A 16,472-nucleotide genomic window follows, 5' to 3' on the forward strand; every position below is an offset into this window, starting at 1 on the left:
GCCCGCGACGGGTGCCCGCGGTGTCCAAACGCCTCCGTTGCGCCCCGGCCGCGCACCGCGAAACGCCCCTACCGGGCCGACCCCGCGGGCGGAGTCCCTGACGTGGCGGGGCCGGGGCTCCTCCGGGAGGCGAGAGGCGCGCGCGAGAGAGGCCGAGGCCGAGGCGGCTGCTCTGAGACGGCGTTTATTGGCTCCTTAGAAATCAGAGTCAGTAACAACTGTACAGAGGCCCGACCCCCGGCGCCGCCTTCCCCACTCCCGCCTGGGCTGGAAAAGCAGCTTCATGTGGGGCACCGGGAGACTCCTCTGGGATTCACAGTAACCAGAACAGAAACGGAAATAAATTAAGTGTATGGGGGAGGAGTCGCGGGGAGTCGTGCTCCCCAGATCAGTGCATGGAGAGGGTTCCCCAGGGCCTGCGGCCGGGCTCCCCGCTGCGCCTTCACCTCTGAGGGAGGGACTGTCCGGGCCCTGGGCACGGAGACAGCTCCGCTTCCCAGCGAGTCTGAGAGTCTGCCCGCATGCTCCTGTGCATCTGCCAGGCTGAGCACTGAGCATGCCGTGGGTCGCTGGAGTGAGGTGGTGGCAGTCGTCATTCAGAGTCCACGGGCCGAGGCCCAACTGTGCTTGTAGTGGTGCGGCCCTCACCCCTCACTCCACCCGTACCAGCAGGGCATAGAGGAGTGTGGCCCCCTTCTCCTTGGTTACCCACTCAAGTTCGGCTGGGCTGAAGTGAGGGTCAGGAGGCTCTCTGAGGGCAGCGGAAGGGGGTCCGGGGGTGTAGGAGCCAGGGCGCACACACACCTGGAACGCCACCTGGGCCTGGTGTGTCTGCTGGGATTTGGGGTCCCGGAATCTGTCAGGCAAGAAGCATAAATAGGGCAGTGAGACCTCTGGGCCCAGGACCTCTCCCCCTTTCCAGCTGCCACCACAGTTAGCAGCTGGCCTTGCTGTTCTCAGGAAGCACTCTCTCCTTACAGGGACCTGGCTCTAGCCGTCCTCTCTACTTGAAATGGCCTTCCTCCCAAAGCCTGCTCGCCTAACTCCCTCCTGCCTTCTCCAAGTCTTTACTCAGATCTCACCTTCTTAATGATGTCTACCCGGACCACCCTATACCGTATGCCCGCTCCAACCACACTTCTGACTCACTTCACTCTTTTTGTTTCCATAGTACTTACTTGTCACCTTTAAAAATACTAAATACTTATTATGCATAAACATTCTAGAGCAAGAGAGGGCATAACTTCCACATGCCCAGGGCTCCCTTCTTTGTTCTCTGTGATAGGACAAAATAAGTGGTACTTGTGCAAAGACTGTGTGAAGAATGGGCTGGGTAGAGACTGAGGAACTAGGGAGACAAGGTGGGAGAGGAGAGGGAATCATGGTGACCCACGTGGCCCCAGGCCCCCCCTTCCTGTGTACTCACTGCACTTTGGATGCCAGGGCCTCAGCCCCAGCATATTGGAGGGAGGGGGAAAGCAGCACTGGAGGGGGCTGCTGCTCTCGAGGAGGTGCGCAGTTCTCGCCAGGCTCCTCAAACCCCAGCCCAGGCTCTCCCTTCAAGGGCCGGCAGCTCAGGATGGAAGCAGTGCCTGTGAGGAGAGCTGGGTCAGGATGGCCCCCCCACGGCCCACGGGCCCAGCCTGCCCGGCCTCTGCCGGTGCCGCGGTACCTGCTCCCAGCTCCCCCCGGTCCAGCACCCTCCGGACGGCTGCCACGTTGCTCCCATGATACGCCATGTGCCACTTCTTGGTTAGTGTCCCAGCCTCCAGGCGGGGATTCACCCTACGAGGTGGACAGATAGGACAAAGGTCACTGGCTCCCCGAGGTCATTCCCCAGACAAGAAGTTTTGTCTTCCACCATACACCCTCTCGGGGGCAAAGAACAGTGAGAGAGAAGCATGACCCTGCCCCATACGTACCTGAGGTTGAACCTGCACCAGCCAAAGGGCAGAGCGTATTCCCGCGGGGGCTCCCCACGGCGCCTGTGGGCCTCATCCCCTCGAAGCTTCCGGCAAGACTCACAGTAGCACAGGCTGCGCTTCGGCGGAGGCATGAAATAATCCTCTGTGGAGAGTGAGTGGTGGACTTTGTGGCATGGCTCCCACCCTGGGTCTCAGCCATGTGGCCTCTTTGCTACTGGTCTCCAGGGCTCTGGCCATGGCCCTGGGCTGGGCCGGGAATGAGCCAGGTTCTGGGGGACTGGGGACTCACCAGGAAGCAGCAGCAGTTCCTGGAAACGGGAGCACAGGGCGTGGTACTCACAGCTCTTGAGGGGGCTAGCAGTGGGCGGTGGACCCCAGCACACACTCTCCTTGATACCTGAGGGAGCAGAGGGGGCACAGGTCACGGGACCCGGGGCCAGAAGTACAAGGTGGGGGTGAGGTGGGATCCTGGCCCCTTCGGCTGGCTCACCATCCACCATGTCAGCTTTCTCCATGTCCCCTTGGGTTCCAGCACTCTTTCCACTGGCAGCCCCTGGTTCAGGGGTCACGATTGTCACCTGCAGACGAGAGGGGTGGTCAGCCAGAGTGTGACCAGCCCCCAGAGCCTGCTGATCCCCTCCTTGAACTCCAGACTTCCCCTGTCCTCGGACAGCCCAGCCTCCCAGGCACCACTCCTCCCCGCCTCCGCCGCCACTAACCTGCTCACACTGCCCGTAGAGGTCCACGAGCGCATGGCAGGGCTGGGGGACATCTGGCACAGCCACTCCCTGGTCCATCCCATTGATGTGAAGATGCAGCCCCCCAGAGCTGTCTAGCCGCAGTCCCAGGATGGTGCCTTCAGGACACGTGTCCAGATTTGGCCCAAACTTCTCACAGATCTGGGAGGAGAGACCTGCTGTCTTCCCAGAGATCAGACTCCCACCGGCAGCAGCCACCCCTGCCCTTCACTAAGCTTCGGGTCGCCAGTCCCTGGGCTTTGCCTCCACACTTGCCCACTGCCCAGGCTCTGCCCCTGCTTCAGTTACCTAGACTCCACCTCCCCCAGCCCCACCCCCCGCAACATTCTCCACGGCAGGGATGTAGGAGGAGACGATGAGCCCGAGACTGTCCAGGTAACGCCGCTCACACCCTTGCCCATCCGCTACAGGACGCCTTTATACCTACGGTCCTAGCTCCAGGGCTAGGGGCCCTCTTCTCCCTCTTGGCCAGCCCCTCCCCCTTCTCTCTGCTCCCTACCCACCTTGAGACCGTTGTGGAAAACCCCGCGGCCCCGCAGCAGCAAGGCTGCCCGTTTGAGAGCACAGGCAGAAGCAGGGAAGTTGAGCCTCTCCGGTGGGCAGGTGATGACTCCCAGGACAAGGGAAGATGTCCACTGCCGGTTCAAGAAGTCTATCCGTACCTGGGGAGAAGGCAACCACTCCGCTATCATGGCCTCCTACAAAGAGGTCACCCACCCTGCAGGACCGGGCTCCTCACCCCAGCCAGGAAGAGAAGATGGCACCCCGCAGTGTGGCCTGGGATGCCACCCCTTCTGATGCCTGGACGGATCGGAAACTGCAAACTCAGCTGCGTCCTTCTCTCTTTCAGCCTTGGTCTTGCTATTGCTTCTAAAAGGATTCTTATCCCCACGGGCTTTCTTCACCTGCCTAACTCTGACATCTTGTAGTCTGCAGCGTAAGACCCCCTCCTCTGGAAAGCATGCCCTGTTCTCACATATAGAATCAGGAGTCTCCCTGGCATCCCTCAGGCCCTCCCCACTGCTTCCCTCGTCACAGGCCCCAGGTGGGTACTTCCTGGAAACTGATCTACAACTGCCACCGCAGGATATGAACAAAAGCCCAGGAAGCTCACCCAAAGGGCATGCCTTCCACTTTGTCCTCAACCTGGAAAAGCCTCTCTGCAGGACGGTTGGCCCTGGGTCACCTTGAGCAAGAGAAGCTGGGGACAAGGAGGTGAGGCCCACCTGGACCAGCAGCTGGGGCACCAGGGGCTGGTTGATGACAACGATGCCCTGGTTGTAGCTGGCCACTCGTGTAGCTGTGCGGTTCCCGTTGGACAAGAGAATATTCTTCCCATGGTTCTCCAGGAACTCGAGGGCTGTGGGCGTAACAGCCACTTGATTCTGGCCCTGGTGTGGAGGAGAGACTGAGCTGCGGGGCGGCCGACGCAAGGCCTGAGCCACCCCACTGGGCTTGACACAGAGCCTGCAGATAAGCCTCCGCCCACCCAGGGCTGGATCAGAGAACCTGAAGACGACCTAACGGGCCACCAACGGCCCATCCCTGTGCCCGGTGGGCCCTGCTGCTGCCTCTTACTTCCAGGCCGTGCTCCTCGCCCTCATCCTCCTCCTCGCCCTCGCTGCCAGTGTCCGAGCTGGGGGAAGGAGGCTGGGTGCCTTCTGGCTCGTCCAGCCTGGTGGAGCTGACAATAGAAACACTCCGCACTGGCCCATACAGATCCAACACGGCCCACACGCTCTGGGGGCACACAGACCCGGAAGTCAGAGATCAGTGGAGGACCTCAACCCCACTCCCAGACCCGACGCAGGTCTTGGGTCTACCTTGGCAATGCCGGTGGCTGCAGGCCCCATATCCTCTCCATCTACCAGGACGTGCATCGTGTCATCTGCCCCTCGGCGAATGCCCACACGGCTCCCCACCTAGGGCCAAGGTGAGGCAAGGACAAGTGCTCAGCCCGCCTCTCCCCGCCACCCCGACTCCCAGGCCCGCCCCGGTCCCTGAAGTCAGCTGCTTCACCCCCAGCCTCTCGAGGTTCCGGCCATAGTTCATCCTCTGGAGCTGCCCGTCGCGCCTCACTTCACAGCTGGACACCATCCAGGTGGTCTTAGTCCGGAGCTCTGGCAGGGAGGGAGGCAGCCCCGGGCCACTGCCCGCTCCAGGCCCCATCTCCCCCGGCGCTAGTGTGGTCAGCCCTAGCCGGAGGGAACCAGCCCACTTCTCATCCAGCTCCTCCACTTTCACCTGTGAGAGAGAGGAACTCTCGGTGGCACTGTGGGGCAGGAGGGTGGGAAGCAGTCTGGCCCTGCTGTGAAGGGTCCGCCACCTCCTCTGTCACATCGCCACGGCCCACCTCAAAGACCTCCTCGGTCTTGAGCTCCTTGGTGCTGAAGACGAGGCCGTGGGCGTAGCCGGCCGCACGCACCGCCCTCGTGCCGTCTTCCTCCAGGGTGATGTTCTTGCCGCAAGCACTGTGGAATCGGTGAGCCACGCCAGCCGCTGTGGAAAGATGGCACCAGAGGAAGGGGGAGGACTGGGGCAGCAGGCTTCAGACAGGACACAGGCAAAGCTTTCAGGTGAAGCAGGAAGTTGACGTGGAGGTCCCATCTCCAGTGCTCCCTCAAGACCCCTGACTCCTCTTTCACCGTGGCGAGACCCAGTCCTAAACCTGCCACGCCCAGCTACGGAGTCCCGGCCCACTGGTGGCGGGGAAGGGTCCAGGCCCTGTGTACCAGGTGTAACCTCCTCCCCTCTTCTTGGCTGCTTCCCACCACGGGTTGATCCCTCCCCCTTCCCCTCGGTCTGCAGCTGCTGCAGCCAGCCTATCTCTGAACAGCTTTCGTGACCTGGAAACTGCATCCCCCAGGCCCACAGCAGGCAGGCAGAGCCCTCCCTCCTTCCCTGCTGGCTGAACCTGGGGAGTGCAGGGGGAATGACTTCTCAGTGGCGGTGTTGCTGGTCGCCAGGCTGTTGTCCATGGGGCCGGTGGCATTGGTGATGGACACTTGGACACACTGGCCATATAGATCCACTACTGCATACACCTCTGGGTAAGAAAGGAAGGGGTCAGGAGCCTGATAGCCGGGGGTGGGCTGGGCTGAAGGTGGCAGGGCGAAAGCCACAGAGTAGTCACCTTTACCGGGAGGCAAGCCTGAGCAGGCAGCGCCTTGGTCCTGGCCGTTGATGAAGTAGTGCAGATCGCCCTTGGCAGTGCGCATCATGCCGATGCGGGCACCCGTGCCTAGTGCGTCAAGGTCACACCCGTAGTTGTTGCGCATGGTGTTACCGTCTTGCATGATGGCTGTGCCGCTGGGGGGATGACAGAAGGAGTAGGTCAGCCTCCCGGCTTCCTCTCCCCACACAGGACTCTGCCCAGTCTCTGCTTGTCGGAACCCTCCAGTGCCTCGGACTGGGATCTCGATCTGGGGTCTGAGACCCAGTCTTGTGTCCTTCATCCCTGAGATCCCCCCCGGGAAAAGCAGGAGCTACCCTAAGGGTCTGGGGGGGGGGCTTCCCAGAATCGAAGGGACTGGGCAGCCAGAACCCCTAGGTCTGTCATTGTCTATGGCCACCACATGCGCCAACTCTGCGTCCCTCATCCCGGCCAGCTCCACCCAGCCCCGCCCAGCTGGTCCCCAAAGCAGACAGCCCAACCTCAGCATCCACGTATCGTAGTCAATGTCCGTCATAGTGTTGGGGAATTCAAGGTCCTCAGGCCGAATAGCGGTCACTCCTGGAAGGAGGCAGGGGTGGGTCTGAGCTGAGCCCCCAGCCTCCTGCAGCCAGCACCCGACCCGCGCGCGCGCACACCCACATACACACACGTGCCCCTCACCAGCCTCGATGGAGCCTGACCAGCGGTCTACCATCTTCTGAATGACAATTTCAAACAGCTCTCCATCCCTCAGGGCCCTGCCAGGGAGAATGGCCATCAGACAGGCCCTACTTGGGTGGCCGACGCTGGGTAGTAGGAAAGTGGGGACATGAAATCCCGACACTGACCGGTTGGAGATGACGATGGCATCGTTGAACTCGCTGCGGCAGTTGTGGCGGAGCGCAGTGCGGCCGCCGTTGGTGATGACTGCGTTGCTGCCGTGCAGCTGGTGGAAGCGGAGGTCGGAGCCCCCGGCCCCTGATGATGGGGAGCTTGGAGACACCTGGTTGTTCCCCTCAGGGAGTGGCTCAGGGACCTGGGGCACCTCTGCAAGAGTGGACCTCACCCATTAGGATTACAGTTGTCTCTGAGGCCTCCCAAGGCCACCCCGACCCCTGCCCAGCCCGGCCCTCACCCACGTCGTCCACAATGGTGGCCTGGGCTGCCTGGCCATAGAGATCGACGACAGCATAGACGCCCGGGGGCACGTTCCAGGCGGCGGGGCCCTGAGTCATCCCATTGACAAAGAAGTGGAGAGTCCCGTCCTCCCGCCGCACCACGCCCACCGTGTCCCCTGCCTTGGAAGAAGGGGGGCTGGAGTGAGGAGTCAGGCGGAGTTCCTGCCTGGGCTGGTCCCGCAGCAGCCCCACCTTGCCTACCTCCCCACTGCCGACACCTGGCGGTACCCCCACTCTCCCACCTTGAGCCGGTCCAGGTTGTGCCCATATTCGTCCAAGATGGTCGTCCCATTGTGCATCACCCCATTCCCTGTCATCATCCAGGTCCCTAGGGGGACAAGGAGTGGCAGAGGCCATAAGGGGGAAGCCAGGGCTCCCTTCCTTTACATAGCGGTCCCCACGTTACTCCCCAAAGCCATTAGCCCAGCCTGCCTTTTCTTTGACAGTTGCTTTCTTCCCAGAGCAGGGCAAGAAAACTCTGCAGTTCCCAAGCCAGCCACAGGCCCTGTCCACATGGCACTCCTCAGCCACTGAACGCGTCGTCATAAATGTGACAAGTGAAAGCGGGGCCAGAGAACAAGCTTCAGGGCTTCAGGGACGGCTTCCCCCCTAGCACCCTATCTTGGCCCTGCCCTTCTTGGGAGCTCACCAGAGCGCAAGTTGGTCATGGTGGAGGGCAACTGGAGGTAGGCAGGGTTGTGGGTGGTGACACCAATCTCAATGGAGCCAGCCCATTTGTCCACCATCTTGTCGATGCGCACCTGGAACACCTCTCCGTCCCGCAGGGCTCTGCTGCTCAGCACCACGCCATGATTGAAGTCGTCGGTGGCACTGAGGGCACAGCAAGTGGGGACTCAGATCCCGACACACACACTGAGTGTGCCAAAGCTCAGCCCAGAGATGCCTGTCCGACACCCACTGCCCAAGTCAAGCAGCCACACTTCACACTCCAAGAGGCCCCCCTTCTCTGTCCAGGACGCCCCACACCAGACTCCTGCTGCCTCCCACTGCCCCACTCCTCCCCCCAATCCCATCAGAGCCCCTCCGCAGGCTTCTCCCCACCCCATGGGCCATACTGGGGCCTCAGGGCAGTGCGTCCCTCGTGGGTGATGGCTGCCTTCTGCCCACAGTTGGGGTGGAAGAGCAGGCGCTCGGGTTCTGCCTGGGCCGCAGGAGCAGCCCGGCGGAGGGCACCCTCAGGGGACAGCGCCCGCAGGATGGCATTGTTCCGGCGTAGGCGGTCACTGTGGTTGTTATTGTGGACGATGGTCACCTTCACAGCCATCCCATACAAGTCCACCACACCGTACACCACTGGGGGCGTCAAGGGGGTAGCCACGCCTGCGGGGGTGGAAGGCACAGGGAATGGGGGGATGAGGGGAGAAGGGTCAATATAGGGAGATGGAGTATGAAACAGGCAAGAGAATGAGATACAGACCCCCTCACAGCAAAAGCCCTGGCCCAGCTGCTCTCTCTGAGCTTCCCCTTACCCTGATCAATGCCATTAATGAAGAAGTGTAGGGCAGAGTTGGACTTCCTCGTGAGACCAATGTGGTCGCCCTCCTATTCAAAGCAGAAAAATAACAGCCTGGAATCCATTCACAATCAGGCTCCAGACTTGTCCTGGGGACTGTGAGAACTGAGTGGTCTTCGAGCCTTCCCACCACACCATGCGACAGGGAAACAGCTCCAAAAGGCTCCCATGTGTCTCAGACCACTCTGAATGCTCAAGGCAAGTCAGGCACTGTGTTAAACCAGTTTATCATCACCGACTTATTAACCCTCATGACAATCTGTCGAAAACTACTGACAGGTTCATTTCTAGACATTAAGAAGAAACAACTACCAAAGAGGGTAAGTTTCTTGCTGCAGGTCACTATCACAAATGGCCAAACAGAGAAAGGAATTGAACCCATCTGACTCCCAAATCTGAGTGCCTAACTGTTGGGCAACCCTGCCTTCTCAGAAGGAGCCTTCAAGCAAAAGATAAAGGGCCTTGCTCTAGGTCAGAGAGCACAGTGCCCAGGCAGGGCTGCACAGTACCCGGGCGCCCCTGGAGAGTGGCCCGTGCTTTGAGCCCACCCTCACCTGCAGCTCATCCAGACTGAATTCACAGTACTCCCGGCGGGTGCCCTTGCCGTTGGTCAGGATCCCGCAGCCACTCATCATGATGGTGCCTGGGGGGAAGCAGACACCCTGGTTAGGGTACGGGCTCCCTTCACCTCAGCAACCACAGGCCACGCCCACCCTGCCGGGGGCTGGTACCTGACTGCAGGTTGGTCATGGTGGCTGGGTACTCCAGATTGTTGGGGTTGTGGGTGGTGACACCAATCTCAATGGAGCCTGACCACTTATCTACGAGCTTGTCGATGCGGATCTTGGGTGCAGTGACAGTGGAAGGGAGAGGCGGGGAATGTAAATGCAGAGAAAAAACTCTGCGCCTTTGGCTCTTCCCCAGGCCACCCCCGCCCCCTTCCAGCATCAAGCACCATCTCTAGCTCCCAGAGGGTGAGGTGCCAGCCAGACCCCAGGACCTTGCACACCTCAAACATCTCATTGTCCCGGAGTGGGCGGTTGGTCATGACAACCCCGTTGTTGAATTCATCCAGGGGCCGGCGGCGCTCTGCCGTCTTATTATTGTTGCTGAGTTTGATGAGGGTCCCACACTTCTCATGAAAAAGGAGGGCATCGTTGGAAGTGAGGATGGGTGAGGTGGCAGTGCCACTAGGCCCCGGTGCTTCCCCTGCCGGTGGGGAGCTCAGGTTCACATTTAGGAGCCCCCCGTTGTAGGCAGACAGGATGGCGTTGCTCACCACCTCGGAGAGCTCCATGCTGGCAAATTCTGCAATAGCAGGGCGGAGGAAGGAAGCAGAAATGAGTCTTCTCATCCTCAGGCTTGCCGCGCTCCCCCTACCCCTCTCCTGAGGTCCCTCCCTGTCCACCTCACTTCCCGCCCCCCTTCCCGGGGCCTCCCCGGAGCCCTCACCATTATGCGACTCAAGGCTGTTAGGAAACGTCTCCGGCCGGGCCTGCGCGGGGGACACCATGAAGGCTGGGGACCAGGTGGGATAGGAGGGGAATAAGGGTTCAGCCCCTGCTGCAGGGCCCACAGCCAGGACACCCCTCCTCTAGCCCCTGCTCTCCCCTTCAACAGACTCGGGGGTCTGAGTGGCCCTGCCCATACCCCACTTGTCACTACATTTCCCCCATTCCTTCAGCCATTCTCTCTGCCCCACCCCTCCACCGCTGCCCCAGCTGTGTTCTCACCTTCATCCCCAGAGGTCCCCTGTTCAGCCAAGGCAGAATCTTCAGCGGGGGCAGAGGGCTCGAGGGGAGGTGTGGGGATGGGAGTAGGGGGGCTGAAGCCCGGTTCAGGGGGTAGCACGGTGATCTGGGTGCACTTGCCGTAAAGGTCCACGACGGCCCAGACACGAGCTGGCAGGCCCGTGGCGGCCACACCGCAATCCCGCCCATTCACCCAGAGCCGCAGCTCCCCGCCAGCCGTGCGCTCCACGCCCACACGGTCCCCTTCGCCAAGCTGGTCCAGGTCCTGCCCATACTCCTCCAGCACAGAACGTCCATCCCTCAGCACCGAGCAGCCTGACACTACCCACGAGCCCCCCTTCAGCCCCGTGGCGCTGCTTGGGAAGTCCAGCACACTGGGGTCCAGTGCCGTCACCCCAATCTCGATGGAGCCACTCCAGGAGTTGACCTGTGATGGGGTGGTGGACAGGGACTCAGGATGGGCCACGAATGGGTCTCCCACCACTAGGAAACCACATTTCACAGGCCACTGTGTCCCCCTCTTCCCACCTCTCAGACAGCTAACTGGCTTTGAGACACGAGGCATCACCATCCAGAGATCCAGTCCCACAAGGTATTTTCTGGACTCTGGTCTCAGGGGATGGTTGGGCCCGCTCTCCTTTAGCAACTCTGCTTTGCACTGTGGGTGCTCACTGTCTACAACACCATGCCTTTCCCCACCACGCTGGCTAAATTCCCTGGCCCCAGCCCCTTGCCGCCTCTAACTTCCCTGGTCTCTGTGGCCCCTCAACCAGCCAAATTCACAGCTCTCCGTGTCCATATTCCTTGCTCTTGGATATGGCTTTCTCCCTCCTTGCATATGGCCTAATTCTCTCCTAGGCTCTGGCTGCACTCAAACTCACTCTCCTCCCAAATTCTACCTCTGTGCATCCGGCCTCTTCACCACATTATGCACAGGCACACACACCTCTTGCTCCTTGAGTATCTCTCTTCACCCATCTTTCTGGCCAAACCGGTGAGTTTGTCCTTCAATGGTTGTTCTTTTTTTGGTTATCTCTGACACTTCTGACATCTCTCCATCCTCCATCTCCCCAAAATTGTTCCAGATCTGTTCCCTAGTCATTATAGTGGGTGGGGCCCCATGTCCCTTCCCTGCTCCTGGGTCTTAAGAAAACTCAAGCTCTCCTTGAGACTGAATGTTTCCGTTTCATGGTCCCTTCCCGCCCATCACCTGGTGTCCTGTCTGGCGGTTCCCTCTCGGTACCCGGTGATGTGGATTACCCTGGCTGGCCTCCCCCATCTCCTTCCAGTCCCCTCCCACCACCCTCCACATCTCGCTTCCGCGGCCCCAGCTCCGCACCTTGCGGTCGATGCGGACGGTGAAGATGCGTCCATCGCGCAAGGGTTCCCGGCTCAACACCAGCCCGTGATTAAACTCCTGGCCCGGCTGCTGCCGCCGCGCTGTACGCCCACAGGCCGATAGGCTCACCAAGCGCCCGGTGCGCGGGTGCAGCTCCCCGCCGCTGCCCGGACCCCCGCCGGACCCCGGTCCTGGGCCGCTCCCGCCGGGGCCCCCACCCCCACCCGGGCCCGGCCCGGGGCCTCCCCCAGAGCCCCCACTCCCACCCGACCCCGCCGCCATCGCCGCTGACACCGGGGCCGCGCGACAGCCGCGCTTGGCGGCACCGTGGCAACCGCGGTGCACGGACGCCCTGAGGGAATAGGACCCGGGGGGGTGGGGGGTGGGGCCAGATATGCTTTACGGCAGTGCCGGGCAATAAAGCATCCCGGGTTAGGGAACTAAGGACTACCACGGTGGGAAGAGAAAGGACGACAGGGTCGGGCAGGTTTGCTTTACGACACGGGCGAGGTGACGGAGTGGCTCCAGAGGAGTGAAGACGGGCCGGGAGCTTTTGCGACAGTGCAAGAAACGACTGCCGCAGGCATCTTTACGACGCGGGGGGGCAGGTAGTTGGTGCCCAAACACGTTCAGCTTTGCGGCAGCTGCACCGACGACCCCGCCTTCGTCGAGGCAGGCAACACCTTGAAGTATTCGCTTTACGGCAAGGGAAGGAGGGGTCTTTCCTTCGCTCCGCGCGCTTCGAAGCGGTGCGAGCGGGGTCTGAGCTCCCAGAGCGGGGAACTGGTAGCTTTGTAAAGGAAAATATCTGCCCTCCCTACCACTGAGACCGGTTATGTCTTTCGAGAGTGTCGTAGTCCTTCCACTTTGTATCACAACTCTCCGCAGAGGCAGAGCGGCCCGGCTTTGGGGGGAAAAAAAGCTCGCGGATGTTTCTAGTCAAACCTATCTTAAACACCAGTCCAACCAAACTTAGGTTTTAAAGCCACGAATAAAGAATCCAAAGGAACCCCGGCAGGAAGTTTCAAGCAACGGCGCTGACATTCCCCAAAGATTCCCCCAGAGCTATCAACAAACCCCCAGCACACCTCCTTCGACGCTCACGCTAAGGTTGGAGGACTGTGACGTCACAACTAGGCTTCACGCCCCACGGCCAGGACCCCTGACTACGATTGGATAATTCGGATGAGGGCAGTGATAGGGGAGAAAGGCGGGAACAAATCCCAGAGACAAAGAAAAGTCTTAGGGTGGGACAGAAGAGGAGGGGCAAGCGGAGAGGCTCCCAGCCCGAGGTCCCTATACAGTTTTGAATCCGTCCCCCGTGGCTCCAGGGAGCAGTGGGGGAGGGGACCCAGACCTCGCCCAAGCGTCCCCAGCCCGCCGCGGTGGGGGCGGGGCTGTATGGTGCAGGGAGGCGGGGCGGGGTAGCTGAGAGTGGCCCCCTAGTGGGGCCATGGAAAAGCAGGAATCTCTGGGGACTGCTAGAGGCCTCGACGGAGAATCTCCTGGAGGGCCAACCAGGGGAGTGCCCAGAGGCATCGGAGGAGTCGAGGCAGGCGCCGGGCTGCCCTCCGGAGTAGCCATATTTCACGGTTCTGGGCCCCCCGTACACTCCGGGGGAACCGTAACTGGCAGTCCTGGTTCTAGCCAGCCCTCTGGAGGGACAGCAGTCCTCAGTTCCGGCCTCAACCGGCATCCTGGGTCCGGTACACACCCTGGCGGGCTTAATCCCCCCTTCCCTGGAACCAATGTATCCGGGACGTCCAACCTGGGGTCCGGGGGGCCTGGGTTGTACAACTCGGGATACATTCCGCACTCCGGGTCAACTTGCATGCACCCCGACAAACCCTGTGAGGACCGGCCCCGGAGCATACTAAAAAACAGCAGCTCCACCGTGGTGCACAAATCCCCCAGGGCGGAGAGGTAAGGAGCCCGGGAGGAAGGGATTCCAGACACTAGAGGAGGCGGAGTCAGGGGAGAAGGGGCGGAGTGCCAAGAACTAAAAGTGAGAGTAGGTGAGGGTAATTGGGTGGGAAATCTGAGGTTCCTAGCCTTTGAGAGAGTAGCAGGTACCGGATAAGAGAGTCAGCATGTACCCTGACTACATCGTATGTGATTGTCATCAGGTGTGACCCCATCCCCAGCCTGCTACACCTCTGGAACTACAAAGGGGTGCAAGAAACAGTTTTTGAATGACTGTAAGCAGGAGGGCGGTGAGGAGGAGGGCACTAGAAGGTTTCCTCCCCCTTTTTTGTGTCCTTCTCTCACCAGAAGGAAAAAGTCTCAGCGCTGGGATGAAATGAATATTCTGGCGACCTACCACCCTGCTGACAAGGACTATGGATTTATGAAGGTGGATGAGCCTCGCACTCCCTACCGCAGGTGCTGAGCCCTCAGCCCTAGCCCTTCATCCCAGACTCTCTTCCCTACTCAAAGGAGTGGGGGCCTGCCTGCTATCCCCTTCTGAGGCACTGCTTCCTCCCTCCTGTGCAGGCTGCAGGACAGCGATGAAGACCTGCTCGCGGGAACCTCTCACACAATGACTCCTGAGGATCTAGCAGAGAGGTGAGAGTCCTGCCAGAAATCAGTAGGGAAGTGGGGCCTCTTCCTCCCTCCACCCCTGAACTCAGGTCTGAGCCAGCTCTGCCTTCGGGCCCCCCCAAATGGGAGGTACTACAATTCGGATCAGGACTCACCCAGGCCAAAGTGGGGGAGTCAGCCAGCTTGGCCCCATCTACCACCTGCTCCCATTGTTCTCTCCCTTCCGTGCCCCCAACTGGTCTCCCTCCCCTTCAGGTTTGCAACAATGGACAATTTCTGCCCCAAGGTCTTCCTGTACAGTGACAACAGAAGCTCAGGGTCTTCAGACAACTTTTCCAAGACACGTGAGATGTGGGGTGGGGATTGAGTGGAAAGGGGGGTGGCCTGAGCCTTCAGCGAGAGCCTGGCAGGAAAGCCAAGCTCTGACACTGGCCCACAGAATCCAGTGATTTTGAAAAGCGCCGCAAGGCACACTACAATGAAGGAAAGTTCCTCAAGGCTCCGAAAAACCTGCCCTTGGATAATAACAAGAACAGCAGTGTGGGTAGTGTCAGTATGAGCAGTGGCAGTCGAGGTGTGATGCTGGCCTCAGAGCCCAGGCCTGTGGAGAGAGGAGGGGCAAGAGGACTGACCGGAGGAGTCAAAGATGAGCTTGGCCTGGTGGCCAGGAACCACATCCTAGAAGTCAAAGGTTAGCTATGGTGGGGCCCCAGGGACCCAAGGTAATTGTAGTCCAGAACCTTCTCCACCATAGTCTGTCTTCCTCAGGGCCCTGCTGGCTGACAGGGAAGTCGTGCTGGAAGGTGACCCCAGGGAAGACAGAGGGCAGCTGGAGTGGGGTGCTCATCAGGATAGTTCCCCAAGCTGGCTGGGGAGGAGGAACAGAAAGCCCAAGGGAACCGTGGCGGGTGGAAAAGTCACTGACGTTTTTCTAAAATGGGAGGAGGTGATAGAAGTGAGATGAGAACCTGGGGCTTGAGCTTCTCCCCGGTGCCTGGGGGTCACAGTGGAGATGGTGGCCTGTATTCGATAGGCGGCCATATGACTCAGATTGATTTGGATGACTTCTCAGCTTCCCCTGCCTTAAGAAATCAGTCCCCAGCTTCATCCACCACTGTCGTGTTGGAGAAGGAAACTGATCTGCGACGCAAGGAGTATTGCAGCAAAGGAAGATACCTGAGGTGCTCTCCCCACCCTGAACTTGAGGAGGACACAGAAGATGAGCAGCAGACCAGTGAGAGCTGGGCTGGGTCAGCCTGGGAGCGGGGCGGTGGCCGAGAACCAACAGACTGATGGGTGCCCCAACCCTGATCCTGTGATGCTTCCAGGCTCCACAAGCTTGAATTGGGTGACTGAGAATCCCATAAGCACTGAGGTCCGTCTGCTGGACCACACTGGAAGCCCCTCGCAGGATTACAAGGCCACCGAGAGTTCCCTGAAGGTGACAGTGATGTCATCGGAGCCTGGTGAGGGCACCAGGCCACTATCTCACCAGGCCTGGCTCTTGGCAAGCTCCCACGCCCCCAGCCCCCATTCCCTTCAGGCCAGTAGATCAGCAGCAGGTGGTGAGCGAGGCCCTCAACGTCCTTGTGTGCAGTGTGGATTGTATGGAGGGGACCCAGGGAGGCTCAGCGGGATTGGGGCCTCCTGCCAGCTTAGCACCACCGCTGCCCCTGTGCCTCCTTCCTGATTCCTCTCTGCCACCTACCCTGCTCCAGGGACTGCCCCGTCCTCCAAAGACAGTGGGTCCCGAGCAATGTCTGGCTGGTGTCAGTGGCTGGTATCCAAGGGGCTGAACTGGCAAAGCACCGAAGGCTCAGAGAGGGAACCTGGAAGCCACCCAGACTCCTCAAACAAAAACCAGCACAGATGTGAGCCTGAGCAGGGGCAAGGGGCTGGCCAGGGAGGGAGAGTGGGTGGGTTCTAGGGAGTCAGGGGGTCACATGGGCCAGATCTTTTGCCTGCTGCAAGAAAGCCACTCACCCAGTCCCTCCTCTCTCCAGATGAAACCCTGCAGCTCCAGTGGACTCAGGAGGAGGAAGCCAGACAATGGAAACTGTAGCCAGCTGGGGATGGGGTGGGGGCCAACCTGTCCCCGCCCTCACCACCCTTGGTAGGGGTAGACAATAAAGAGAAGAAGAGCAGAAGTCTGGGTATTGGGGGTCCAGGCTGGGCCTGAGCTGTCATTGAGGAGTGGTGGGCAGAAAGGGAAGTTCACACACAGGAAACCACAGGCAAGAAGAGCAGAGAAGAAAGCTTGGAGTGGTGTGGGGGACTGGACTCAACAGGCCC

The 16,472-nt window shown here is 60.3% G+C and overlaps 2 protein-coding genes across 7 annotated transcripts; one reads left to right on the forward strand and one right to left on the reverse strand.

The window, feature by feature from the left end:
- Positions 1-168: 168 nt before the first annotated feature.
- On the reverse strand, positions 169-12,007 carry NEURL4 (neuralized E3 ubiquitin protein ligase 4). 3 transcript variants are annotated; one of them, XM_059909042.1, is made up of 29 exons: positions 11,640-12,007; positions 10,283-10,727; positions 10,002-10,067; positions 9,559-9,857; positions 9,281-9,392; positions 9,104-9,192; positions 8,506-8,578; positions 8,092-8,356; positions 7,665-7,846; positions 7,258-7,343; positions 6,973-7,135; positions 6,686-6,884; positions 6,519-6,595; positions 6,338-6,416; positions 5,823-5,992; positions 5,598-5,729; positions 5,037-5,182; positions 4,703-4,927; positions 4,507-4,605; positions 4,262-4,423; positions 3,910-4,074; positions 3,187-3,345; positions 2,645-2,824; positions 2,416-2,503; positions 2,215-2,322; positions 1,923-2,067; positions 1,673-1,785; positions 1,427-1,592; positions 169-856 (listed from the first exon to the last, which is right to left on the reverse strand). In XM_059909042.1, exons 1-29 carry the CDS (start codon positions 11,919-11,921, stop codon positions 652-654), a joined length of 4,680 nt encoding a protein of 1,559 aa, XP_059765025.1. In that variant the 5' UTR covers positions 11,922-12,007; the 3' UTR covers positions 169-651. The 3 variants fall into 3 exon arrangements, with proteins under 3 accessions (XP_059765025.1, XP_059765024.1, XP_059765026.1); XM_059909041.1 differs by having other exon boundaries at positions 5,817-5,992; XM_059909043.1 differs by lacking the exon at positions 10,002-10,067.
- A 1,060-nt stretch (positions 12,008-13,067) lies between these two features.
- Positions 13,068-16,267, forward strand: LOC132354705 (uncharacterized). 4 transcript variants are annotated; one of them, XR_009499372.1, is made up of 9 exons: positions 13,068-13,562; positions 13,911-14,021; positions 14,133-14,204; positions 14,436-14,524; positions 14,620-14,871; positions 15,214-15,414; positions 15,509-15,621; positions 15,899-16,051; positions 16,184-16,267. XR_009499372.1 is itself a non-coding variant. In XM_059906672.1 (9 exons), exons 1-9 carry the CDS (start codon positions 13,093-13,095, stop codon positions 16,240-16,242), a joined length of 1,545 nt encoding a protein of 514 aa, XP_059762655.1. In that variant the 5' UTR covers positions 13,068-13,092; the 3' UTR covers positions 16,243-16,267. The 4 variants fall into 4 exon arrangements, 3 of the variants coding, with proteins under 3 accessions (XP_059762655.1, XP_059762656.1, XP_059762657.1); XM_059906672.1 differs by having other exon boundaries at positions 15,509-15,646; XM_059906673.1 differs by having other exon boundaries at positions 15,253-15,414; positions 15,509-15,646.
- Positions 16,268-16,472: the final 205 nt, after the last annotated feature.

This window comes from Balaenoptera ricei, chromosome 20 (genome assembly GCF_028023285.1).
Source record: "Balaenoptera ricei isolate mBalRic1 chromosome 20, mBalRic1.hap2, whole genome shotgun sequence".
In the NCBI taxonomy this organism is placed as follows: Eukaryota; Metazoa; Chordata; class Mammalia; order Artiodactyla; family Balaenopteridae; genus Balaenoptera; species Balaenoptera ricei.

What these genes read in the sequence shown, in the direction of transcription:
- NEURL4 (XM_059909041.1), bottom strand. Translation starts at nt 11,921, where the DNA reads ATGGCGGCGGGGTCGGGTGGGAGTGGGGGCTCTGGGGGAGGCCCCGGG. An exon ending in CATGACCAACTTGCGCTCTG is followed by an intron (nt 7,344 to 7,664) that starts GTGAGCTCCCAA and finishes TTGTCCCCCTAG; the next exon opens with GGACCTGGATGATGACAGGG. An exon ending in TGCCCCAGCTGCTGGTCCAG is followed by an intron (nt 3,346 to 3,909) that starts GTGGGCCTCACC and finishes CCTTCTCCCCAG; the next exon opens with GTACGGATAGACTTCTTGAA.
- LOC132354705 (XM_059906672.1), top strand. Translation starts at nt 13,093, where the DNA reads ATGGAAAAGCAGGAATCTCTGGGGACTGCTAGAGGCCTCGACGGAGAA. An exon ending in CCACATCCTAGAAGTCAAAG is followed by an intron (nt 14,872 to 15,213) that starts GTTAGCTATGGT and finishes TGTATTCGATAG; the next exon opens with GCGGCCATATGACTCAGATT. An exon ending in AGTGATGTCATCGGAGCCTG is followed by an intron (nt 15,647 to 15,898) that starts GTGAGGGCACCA and finishes ACCCTGCTCCAG; the next exon opens with GGACTGCCCCGTCCTCCAAA.